The sequence below is a fragment of the Falco cherrug genome, chromosome 3 (genome assembly GCF_023634085.1).
Source record: "Falco cherrug isolate bFalChe1 chromosome 3, bFalChe1.pri, whole genome shotgun sequence".
In the NCBI taxonomy this organism is placed as follows: domain Eukaryota; kingdom Metazoa; phylum Chordata; class Aves; order Falconiformes; family Falconidae; genus Falco; species Falco cherrug.
The window spans coordinates 26,663,759-26,676,360 of NC_073699.1; the positions used below are offsets into that span (position 1 = coordinate 26,663,759).

Below are 12,602 nucleotides of genomic sequence, written 5' to 3' on the forward strand. Positions count from 1 at the left end.
TGCACAGGACCACTGCTCTAACTTAATGTGAAGTAGTGATCATACAAAGGCTTTAAGACCACAGCAAAAGTCTTAACACCACAGTATTCATTAATTTTATTGGAATACTCTGAGATACTTCATTTTCCTGCGTTCTTGGACTTTCCCCATGTTGTCCGTAAAGATTCCTTTCTTCGTCACGAGCAGTGGAGACATCTAACATTGCTCCATAATACTCACAGAAAAAAGATAATTCTGTTTACAACTAGTTTCTGCTAATAAATGCCAAATCATTTCTCATCTCTCAGATTAGAAAGAGTCAGGGAAAATGCAATGATTTGCCAAAAGGTAAATAACTTTTGATGGCTTTTTTGCTTTTATGATTTGCATTTATTTCTCCCCTTCCCATGAGACTCCTCATCTGCTGTATACATCTGAAATGGCATCTGATAATTCATGTTAAGAAAGCAGAATCTTCAGACTCACTTTTTCATAAACATAAGCAGGAATAGAGAAATAAATTAGAATAGAATCAAAGAATGGTTTGGGTTGGAAGGGACCTTAAAAATCACCTAGTTCCAACCCCCAGCCATGGGCAGGAACACCTTCCATGAACAGGGACACCTGGTCTCTTGAAGGCCAGGGCAGCTACCTTGCTGTGGCACTCCTCACTGCCCTAATGATCTTGAACTCCACCATTTCATGGTCACTGCAGCTAAGGCTGCCCTTGAGCTTCACATTCCATACTAGCCCCTCCTTGTTGGTGGGAACAACGTCCAGCATGGCACCTCTCCTCATTGCCTCCTCTCTCACTTTAAGAAGGAAGTTATCATCAATGCATTCCAGGAACCTCTTGGATTGCTTATGCTCTGCTGTGTTGTCCCTCCAACAGGTATCGGTTGAAGTGGTTGAAGTTCCCCATGAGGGCCAGGGCTTGGGAATATGAGGCTGCTCCTCTCTGTCTGTAGAGGGCCTCAACCACCTGGTCTTCCTTGTCGGGTGGCCTGTAGCAGACCCCCACTATAATGTCACCTGTCCCTACCCTCCCTTTAATCCTGACCCATAAGCTCTCAGTCGCCTCCTCATCCATCCCCATGCACTCCAGCTGGTCACTGACACGGAGAGCAAGACTCCCTCCTCGCCTCCCCTGCCTCTTCTTCCCAAAGAGCCTGTACCCTTCCACTCCAACACTCCAGTCATACCATGTCTCCATGGTATTAGGAAATCAGACCTAGAATTTTGTGTTCAGAAAATAACCTTGTCCATATTAAGAAATAAATAAAAAAAATGGGGCTTTAGGGATGAGGGACTTCATCTGACTGAGCAGTTCACAGGAGAATTATGCATTTAAAGTAAGATGAATACAAGAAGCTGACCAATCACTCGTCATACAGAGGAACAAAAGAGTTTGCCATGAAAAGGCTTATGACACTGATGTTTTTCTATCACTGTGGTTATTTAATGCAAAGAGTATCTTAAGCGTTATATTAAAGATGGAAGATCAAATAGGGACAAAAGCTAAGACTACATGGCCATCCCCAGCAACTCATGGAGTTTGTTGCAGAGTTTTGGATTGGCTCTTGAGAAAGTTCCATTTTTTCTGGAAAAAAAGTTAAATAATAAAGCAGGTTTTCTACTTCGGTTGAAATATGGCTAAAAGGGTGGAAGTCATGCTGTACTGAGGCAATAAAAAGATTACAGTGATTAAAGGCAAATACAGTATGACATAACAAGCCCTGTACAAACCTGGGTTGGCCCTTTTGGCTTTGCTATAATGCAGATAAAACAATGAATCACACCAGACTATCCAAAATAGATCATGCACCATGTCTAGTGGTAAATAAATTACCCCTGCTCCTCAAACTGCTCTTTTCATACAGAGCCATCCTTCTTGACAGTCTGGAGAGAATTCAGTGAATTTTCTTCCTGTAACTATGAGAACCAGGAAACAGCTAAAATTCCCACATAGTAAGTTCATTTTCAACAACTAAAGTTTTAATATGACTACCCAGTTATAGAAGATTTGCCATAAAAATTATACTTGTATTAATAATGCATTTTTGGATGTTTATACGCTCAGAAACTGTTACAGAAATGACAAATCAAAATACTAGCTGTAGGCAAACCAGCTTCTAGTCTTCCTCTGATAATTACAGTTAGGGAGCTTAATGAAATCCAGCATATCAGATTAGTTTCACAATCCCTACACCTCTGACTTTTACTACCACAACATTTTCCAACAAGTATGGAGCAAATGGATTAGATCTCCAGACTAATCTTATAGTCTTCCCTTCAGACTGACTTTCTTGTACTTTTCAGCAATACTTAAGAAAATATTTTCCAACTAATTGAAAGTCACTTAGTGCTCTCACCAAATTACTCCTCAGCGAGTCTGATACAATTTCTTTTTCCCAAGTGCCTTTGATTTCTTCTCTGTACACACAGACATGCACTTAATTAAAACTTTCTAGTGAAGTGGCATTAGCTAGACACAAAAGGCATACCAAGTTGCTCTTAGGCTTCCTGCCAGAAAGCCAGCAGTGCTGATGCTCTCGTTCATTTACTTTAAAGGGTCAGCAGAACAGACAATTTATGACCACATAAATACGGAGCCAACAACCTATGACCACTATCTGCAGCAATACAGCACAGACGCAGCCATTTACTTGGTCCTGTTCCCTTGGACTGCTTCATGTTGCCGAACGCAGTTCAAAACACACTTTACTAAGTGTCTTCTGTAACATCGTTAATAAAATAAATCACCAGTATGAGTGTCTAAAAAGGTGTCAGGGAGCAGCATGAACAAATCTCATTAGCAGACAACAGGATTTGTGTGGATATCTACTATTCACCATGTTGAAAATTTAACCCTGGGGCTTTATACGCACAAGCAGGACACAGACGTATCACACTGTGAAATGAGGTTTGGTTTTTATCAGGATATTGGGATTTTTGTTAGGAAATAAAGATATAGGGAGAAAAGCCTTTTGCTCTGATAGTATTATGACTGTAGGAAGGGAAATGAAAAAGCGTGTGAAGAAAGGGAGACATCTGAGAAATCATGTAATTGCCAGAAGCATTTGAAAGTCTCTAGGACACCACAACAGCTCTCATCATGTGCTATCAGTTCTGCTTCGGAAGGTTTGAGAGATGTATCTGGCAAGCAGTCCCCAAGAGAAAATATATTTCTGACCACTAGTGTAGCTATTCTTACATGTGAAAGATGCAGCAGGATCTAGATGATGCCACTTGGTTCTGTTAGGTGCTGACTGTCATACATGTGCCTTTCACATTAAAGTTGAAGTGGTTTTCAATTTAAACTAGGTTTCATGTGTGGCAGCACTGCTAATTCTCTGACCTAAAGAAGAGAAATCTTAAAATTTATTTTTACAGCCAGAATCTCTCAGAAGTAGTTCTGCTAAGACTTGAAACATACCAACAACTGGAGATCTCTGCAGGGCACTGAGGCCCAAAGCTCAGCACAAAATCTGAGGATGAGGAAAAGTTCAACCTTGTCTGGAAAATATCTTCATACTTTCCTGTACAAAAAGAAATGACTGAACTGGAGCACGAGTGCCTTCAACTGACTTCATCATTCAGCAAGACTGACCATCAGTTTATACCCTGGCATATCTTCCTCCAAATGCATTTCTTGAAAAGCAAAACCAAACAACATTCTCCTCATCCTGCATACTCTTGGTAAAGAATGTTAGAAAACTCAGATGAAACCCTGACTTCTAGAATAAAAGCAAAAGAATTGCACTGACTTGAGAAATGCCAGTTTTGCCCTTCAGCAGGAGCTTGAACATGGTCTAACAGGGAAGAGCTCAGCCACATATACGACATATATTAAGGGTCTTGCTCAGAAATCCCATGCCTCCTGAAACTTCCAAAGCATAAGGAAACTGGAAACATGACAAGAAAGGTGTCTGCAGTTTTGCTCACTCACTGATTGCTTGAGATCCAGTGGAGAATTAAATTAACACACAAGCATTTCAATGCAAATCAAAACAAACAAAACACAAAAAACCAGTTACTGAGATATTCAGTCCTCTTTGCAATGTGAAATGCCATCCACTTTTGAAGCAGAAACTTATGGTACTGTCCTGGTTTCAGCTGGGATAGAGTTAATTTTCTTCTTAGTAGTTGGTGCAGTGATGTCTTTTGGATTTGGTGTAAAAACAATGTTGATAACACACCGATGTTTTTAGCGCTTGCTAAGTAGTGCTTATACTAAGTCAATGACTTTTCAGTTTCTCAGGCCTTGCCAGCAAGAAGACTGGAGGGGCATGAGAAATTGCGAGGGGACACAGCCAGGACAGCTGACCCAAACTAGCCACAGGGATATTCCATAGCCCAGAACATCATACTCAGTGTATAAACAGGGGAGTTGGCCAGGGCTGCCGATCGCTGCTGGGAACTGGCTGGGCATTGGTTAGTGGGTGGTGAGCAACTGTGTTGAGCATCACTTGTCTTCTTTTCTCCCTTCCCTTTGGTTTCTATTTCTCACCCCTTCTCCCTCCCTTTCATTACAATTGTTATTATTTTTACTATTGTTGTAATCACTGGGTTTCTGTGTTTTATTTTAATTGTTAAATTTTTCTTACTTCAACCCTTGAATTTTACATTCCTTCCCTATTCTTCTCCCCATCCCTATGGGGAGGAGAGGTGGGGAACAAGCAAGTGGCTGTGTGGTACTTAGTTACCAGCTGTGGTTAAACCACAACAGGTATTACAGGTTATGATTAAAGAATCTGCAGGCAATAATCACACTCTTACAAAAACTCCAACATAGAGAAAACAAACACAGTAAGAGAATTACATAATTCTGAGTATTTCAGCTACAGCGTGAAGTTGGTGTAGAAATGGAGATTATTTTCTCTAACAAAAAGATGCATGCTATGTTGGCTGGTTAGCACATGCAAATGCCTTTGAAAGGCTCTACACGAGGCAGAGTAGAGCCTTAATGTAAAATAGACTTCTGTAAAAATATAACTGAGAAAATATTAATCACTTAAGATAAATTTAAACAGATTTAAATGTCTTTTATATTTCAATTTGTAGAAACAGATTATATGCAAACACTAATTCACATTTTATAATTAAGGATGCAGTTGCTTGAAGCAAATTTTTAAAAGCTGTTCACCATAGCTTAAAATTTTTGTTATTTTATTTGTATGTATAGGAAGCTAAATTGTTATTAGATGGACCGGTAAACTAAAAATGTGTATTTTCTATCTTTTGTTATATATGCAACCACTTTATTGGAGCTTAAGCTCCAGTATATAACACTGATTGGGCTTATTACATTGTATTGGGTCTGGCTGGGATGGAGTTAATTTTCTTCATAGCAGCCCATATGGTACTGTGTTTTGGATCTGTCATTAAAACAGTGTTGACAACACATTACTATTTTGGCTATTGTTTACACGGTGTCAAGTCCTCTGGCTCCCACTCTGTCCTCCTGTCTTGTTCCCCCTAAAAGTAGGCAGGGGGGATGAGCAAGAAGCTAGGAGAACACACAGGCAGGGCAGCTGACCACAAGTGACTAGAGGGATATTCCACACCCATACAATCTTGTGAACAGCAATAAAAGCTGAAGGAAAGGAGGAGGAAGAGGGACATCTGTGGTTATGCCACCTACCTTCTGAAGTAACCATTACATGTGTTCAAGCCCTTCTTTCGAGAAAGTGGTTAAACATCTGCCTACCAATGGGAAGCAGTGAATGAATTCCCAATTTTCTTTTGTGCACTTGTGATTCACCTATTACCCTGTCTTTATCTTGATTCACGAATCTTCATACCTTCTTTCTCTTTTCTCGCCATCCCAAGGGACAGTGGAGTAAGTGAGCAGCTGTGCAGGTGTTTGGTTGCTGGCTGAGGTGAACCCACCACATAATCTATAATCTCTTCAGAACTTTTTTCTTCAGATCCATGGCAAATCAAATTTTTATCTTACTACTTCATTATTTAAACATTGCTACTTTGGAGTTTAGTTTCATTATTACCAGAGGAAGTAACAAAGATCAAAACTCTCCTTCCTCCAGCAGAAGGAGTAATATTAGGAGAAGTGAGACTCAGGGAAGATAACAAAGGGTAAAATTTCAAGAAGTGTATGTTAAAAGCAGCTACCAAGTCGCAGAGGCCCAAGTACAGAGTCCTGGATGGACTTGGTCACAAGGGGATCATTAAGAATTTCAGTGAATTGAGTCTAAGTGGGTGAACCGAGAGCAAGAGGCAGAAGATTCACAGCAGATGCTTAGACAAGGTAGACAGGAAACTGGGCGCAAAGGTATCAGAGAACACAGTGTGTGCAAAGACCGAATCCAATGAAAAGAGGAATACTATGCAGAATTAAGACTTGAAAGAGGAAATACCTGACAAATTGCCGGTCTACAGGGAAGTTGAAGTTCTGCTGTACGATTAAGTTCTGGATCTACAAACACATAAAGCTGTCAAGAAATACAGAGAATTTGGCCCCTTACATCCTGAATCAATTGGCACTGGAGTAGTGTGACCATTTAAGGTGAAGAAAAATCTTCCCTGCTGCCATCTGATGTGAGCAAGCAATCATTCATTACTGGATCAACATGCTCAGGTCCACTTCTTGTTTACCCACACCTAGAACAAATGCTGCCGAGAGCAACTGTGGGTTATCAGAAGAGACCTGTACTCCATGTTGGATTAATTCCACGACAGAGAGACCATGCATGCATGAAGGCTTGAGTTACCCTATCTGAAGAGTTACATGGTCTATTAATAAATCCAAGCTCTCATAGCACAGGCTGGAAAAAACGGCCAGGTGTGTAAAAGGGAAAAAACCCTTGAAAACCAAAAGACAAGTCAATAGGATGTTACACATTCTGTTGCCCTATATACACCTATATATTAGGTGTCTGTACTGGTTGAACTTGAAACCAAGTCCTACAGCTGCCTTATAAACCCGCATCATTCAGCCTCCAGGCCCCGAAGCAGTAAAATAGCACAAAACATTGGAAGTTCACATTTAAGAAATGGCAGTAAACTCAGTCCATGTCAACAGATGTTATTTTGCAGCTCACTACCATAACAAAGTTCAGTAGAAAGAAAAGTTAATTCCATAACAGAGCAGAAGAGACAATGTGTGTTATAGCTTTATTCAAGTAGTGTCACTTCCAGTTAAAAAGCAAAAGAAAAGGGGACAGTAAGCACCATGTGAATTTAGGTCAAAACAGATAATTATTTCTGTATGCTTCAAATCTCAAAGAAAAGAACTTTGACACATGGTCTTAGTGTTCACTAACGGACAGACTTCCGTGGCCATGCACTGGCCGTGCTTTAGAACCTGGCAGAGGAATCAGAACAAACACAGGAATGGTCCAGGAGTAATGCCAATAAAACCCATGAAATTTAGAAACCATATATAAAAATAGCCTTTCTGCAGCTAAGGAGAAAGAGGAAACTAGCCTTATATTATCTTGAAAACACTACAGTCTGTTCTTATCAGGAGTTTATAAATGAACAGGTTTTTTCCTTAACTTTCTAATCAAAACTAGGTAAAAGAACAGGAAGTCAGTAGCTGTCAGTGAATAAAAAGCTGATGTGTCTTTCCAAATCCCTTAATCCTCCTTCTATACCAGTCACATTACTTGCCCAGCTCAGCTATTATCTAAGATTATAAACATGCCAATATAAGTTGACACTGGAAGAAAGGTTTGTTTTTCTACTTATCATAGGACTCAAATTGCTGCTGACAGACCTGGCCTAAGAAAATTTACTATAACTTTCCAGGATGGCTAACTGGAATACGATTTGGAAAGAAAATTATTTGCCTCCAGAAACAACTGCTGTTATGAAACTCTTGGACCACTGGCGCAGGCTGACAGCGCTACCATTCACACAACCTGGCCATCCATCACAAAGCACCAAACCACCCATTGGCACATAACAGAAGCTACCAGCTGCATTAGCCACCGGTGCCTCAGGCTGGAGTCACACCCTATAAATAAAGTGCAATAATAAATAAAAATAAACCCTGAGTTCACATCAGGGCAATCAGGGGGTCTAGAGATCAGAGTCCTTTCCTCTTTTTGTTCACCTTTTCTTTCTTTCCTCCAAAAAGAGTTTGATTTAAACCTGGTAAAAGTAGACCTCAACAGCCGAAGCACTGGCAACAGATCACACAAGCTCTAGCAGCAATCTTAGCTCTGTGGACCTTTTTGAGGTTCAAAGCAGTGGAGGGTGAAGGAGACGTCACACACTTATGGCAGGTGACAGCTCAGACATACTTGGATGTGGCAGCTAACTTCTAATTAGCCAGAGATACTGGTGGTAGTCCGTGCACTTCGCAGGACTAAGGTGGTACCCCTCCACAAGCCCAATACATATGCCACATGCAAGACTCCTGAAAAATGGGACAAATGGATGCAGCTCCAGAAATGGAACTGTACTGCACATATACTTAAGCAAATGTCCTCATATTTCTAACCTCCTGCTTCTCACAAATGCTTCCTTCAGTCTGCTGAACTCATTTAAGAAGTTTATGTAGCTGGGCACTGGGGGTTAGGTCTGTCACCTAGGCCATCTTTTGAAGTGCTCTGATCTAGGCTACAGAAGGAAAAGAGAACTGAGCATGCCATCCAGGAGAAATACTCTCCGGCTGTGTGGATATTTGTATTGGGTCTGGCTGAGCCCCACTGCAGCCCTCAGAGCGCTGTGCCTGTGTTGGCAGCTAGCAAGGGGGTGGTAACACACCAGTGTTGGGGCTACCACTGAGCAGTGCTGCACAGCATATCAAGGCTGCCCCTCCAGCATTCCCCCTCTCACCAGCAGGCTGGGGGTGGGCAAGATCTTGGGAGGGAACACAGCCAGGACAGCTGACCCAAAGTGACCAATGGGACATTCTATACCATATGATGTCTGCTCAGATATAAAAGCTAAGAGAAAGGGGGACGGGACGGGACAGGACACAGACACACACCACACATTCATTATTTTCAATGTTCATCTTCCAGAGCAACCACTATGTGTACTGAAGCCCTGCTTCCCAGGAAGTGGCCAAACATCGCCTGCTGATGGGAAGTAGAGAGTAACAGCTTTTGTTTTCCTTTGCTTCTGCATGCACAACCTTTCTTATTGCTTTATTAAACTGCCTTTACCTTGCCTGTAAGATTGGGGGGGGGGGGTCCCCTCTTACTTTCTCCCCTCCCTGTTTTGCCTGTTTTGCTGAGGAAGACAGTGATAGAGCAGCTTGGTGGGCACCTGGTGTCCAGCCAAGGATCCACCACAACCCAGTTTAAATGAGTTATACAACATAATATTTCTAAACTGAAGAACGTATATAACCACAGGTTAGAGTATTCCTGAACATCATGATGCCAGTGGTAGGTAGACAGTCAGACAGAGTTTACTAAAAATCCTGAGGATGTGCTAACTTAGAGCCTATCTTTGCAAAGCAATTTGCACATATAAAGTTGGTTTCCACAAAATAAAAATACCTTCTCTATAGCCATGTACACACTTTTCCATTCCACAGGAGGACAATGGGATCAGCAATTGCTCTTGCAAGACTGAAATAAGTACACAACATGAATAATACAACATACCAGAAACTCATTGGTATACATACTGACCTCTGCTATTTCAATGTTGGAGTCTATTGTAGATTTAATTAATTGAAGAAACATTAACACGATAGAGAAAGGGATGAGAGCAGAATACAACATAACACAGAGAAACCACAATAGTTCAGTGTGTAGAAGGATGGGATCAGCTCTCAAATTAAATTGGAATCAAGAGGAATTCACCTCTGTTAGTGATGTCAGTTCACATTAACAATACAGCTTTTTATAAAGCAGCTGAGAGATATCTTCCTCACATACAAATTGTCAAAGCTGTTCTAATATACAACACTCACTTTTATCGACTTCATTGCTCAGTCCGTTCAACAAAGATTATCGACTAAAAATAGACTTTGTATACAAATTTAAGAAAAAGGTATAAATAAAAAAGGAACTGAGGTACTATATACCTGATAACTTCCAAAGATCTGGTGACAGTAGATAATTCAGTTTCTGAGTCAGAGTTTTGTAAATTTTGTTAAATGTTTTGTGGAAATTATAATTAGCAATGTATTATTAGAACCAATTAAAAACTGATTTTACAAGAAAATAAAACTTAAATTGTCATTTCCTACAGAAAAATAGCTTTGTTCCTCATGATATTTCCACATAAATACAATATTTGTTTTTAGGAAAAGAATTAACATATCAAACCAAGATTTACAAAAACTCTCAATAGTTTCAGGCAGTCTATTTGCAGGAGTTTATAACTTTTAAAGATGATCAATAAAACCTCAAGATTTTCTTTCTTTTTCACACTTAACAGTCCTCTATGAAAATTAAATTCAAAACTACTGCAACTGGGAGAGCAAAATACCTGGTAAGTACTCAATCACTGCGTAACTAAAATATGATACCAATCTCAAGAACACTTGATGTAATTTCCCAGTTTGCACACAGAAGGCTAGAATTACAGAAGACCACTCTGCCCCTTTCCCTCCCAGAACCAGGAAATCCTTTATTTTGTCTAATTGTTTCAAACATCTGCATCAAGTGAGTAACAGCAGAATACAGTACAACGGAGAGGCAAGGAACTTCTGTTCCCAAGATGTGCCTTTTTTCAAAAAACCTCTTGTTTGCAGACATGAAAGAGAATTTCATATTGCCTGCAGTATTCCTTATGAGGAATTTTCATTTGCATAGTAATCAAGATTCAATCTGGGAGAAAAAAAAAAAGATAAAGAATGAGAAGTTTCAAGGCTACCAATCAAACACAATTCTTCATTTTGTCATTGCTTTATAATGCTAAGAAAAGATAGACTCTCCTGAGAGTAAAAAAAAGTTTAGATCAGCCCAGAAGGAGTTCATATGGGGTAATATTAAACAGTGGCAGAAATAACTAACCCACTACAATATAATGTAATGTAGTAATTTATTTCACTTAGCAGAATGTCTTTGGTTAACTTAAGTGTTAACATTCTGCAGAGGCAATCAATTAAAACCCAAAATCCTCAAATGGGAAGTTTGCAATTCCTTGACTGCACCCTCAGAAACAGTTAACTTAAACGCATCATACTAATAAAACAAGTTCTGTACTTACCTAAAGATAAGACCAAAGTTTACTTTTCCTGAAAAGTTACCCTAAAAATGTACTGCATTTGCTTTTTGTATACAAGGTAACAAGAGCCTGGAGTCAGATGCCAGTATCACTTCAGAGAGACATAAAATATTCCATAGAATTTGTTGCCATGTGAGAGAGCAGTGCTCAGGCTTGTAAGAGCACAAGGGACTGGGCAGGCCCTGGTAGCACCCTGACTCAGACCAGGCTGCAGCTCACACAGAAGCCTTGCGCAACTGTGTGGGAGCTGATGCCTTGGAAAACCAAGCTGCTTTTTCTTGTTATTTGCCACCCCTGATTCCTGCAGGCACTGAAGATGCTGCTTCATATGTGCTAGCTACTTAAGGACAAACTAGCCTGCCCTCTTTCCAACAGTTCAGAAGAGGTGAGCTGCTTCTCCAGGTACCAGATTAAAGGTGCTTTGCCACTGCATGGGGCAAATGTCTCACTAGGCTGCCATGCGACTGGGGCACAAGTGTTGAAGTCCTTGACTAGCATGTACTAATAACCTAAAAGCCTACCAACAAATGAAAAAAACAGGGAGCTCATACAGGGGAATAATGGTCTATAGTGTCTTTGTTTCACGAAGGAATCACAATCACCTCCAGACCCACAGGTGCAGAAGCTGGACCTGGCAAGGTGCCTCAAGGTGTCACGACAGCCTGTGCAGCTGCAGGAACTGTGGGGGAAGCAAGGCCACGCTGTCTGTTGACGACACAAGATACCTGATGCTTAAGGAGAGCACTCAAAGACGAAGGAAGGAGACAGCATAGATTCAAAAATGTTGATTTTTTGGAGACATTTTAGGGTATGACACTGAATCATGCAGAATAAGAGGTGGAGGTTACCTTATATTCAGTACAGACACCCTAAAATGGCAGAAAAGAACCTATCTTACACTGGTGCTTTGTTATCCTGGTGTTATTTTCCATACCCTGGAAACAGGAGGGATGCCCTCCAGCACTAGTACAGTGTCTTCTCTGGTAGTCTTGCTGTGACCCATAATGCCTTGGGGATACTATTTGACTTAGTGCTACATGGCCTGTATGCCACACACCTGTCAATTAAAGTAGACCAGAGCTGCACAGTAAAGAAAAAACAATCAATATAATAGAAAGAGCAATGTATCTAGCTGATATATTTGTATAACGACACATTTTAAAAAAATACAATTTTCAGACTGAAGTCACAACAGCAATACTATTTTTTGGAGATGAAAAGCAAACAACAAAGGTGAAAACTGACCTCTTAGTGCCAAACATGATGGTATGGGCTTGTTTCACATTTATGAATGCACTGCTCTGCACAGGCTGTTTCTGTTGACCTGGATGAAAAGAAAGAAAGATATTTTTAGATCAAGCAACTCAGGACCTTGATTTTAATATTTTGAACAATAAGTAAATTAGTAAACATATTCCAGTGCCACTTCAGAGGACACGTGGCAGTTATATAGAAATACTAAGGTT

The 12,602-nt window shown here is 40.4% G+C and overlaps 1 protein-coding gene across 2 annotated transcripts in view; it reads right to left on the reverse strand.

Annotated features, from left to right (window-relative positions):
- OXR1 (oxidation resistance 1) overlaps positions 1 to 12,602 on the reverse strand; it is a 290,219-nt gene that overhangs the window by 237,672 nt on the left and 39,945 nt on the right. For both annotated transcript variants that reach the window (XM_055704451.1, XM_055704446.1), the window contains one exon: positions 12,382 to 12,460. In XM_055704451.1, the coding sequence (XP_055560426.1) occupies positions 12,382 to 12,398 (17 nt within the window). In that variant the 5' untranslated portion in view covers positions 12,399 to 12,460. Of the gene's footprint in view, positions 1 to 12,381; positions 12,461 to 12,602 lie in introns of those variants that run through there.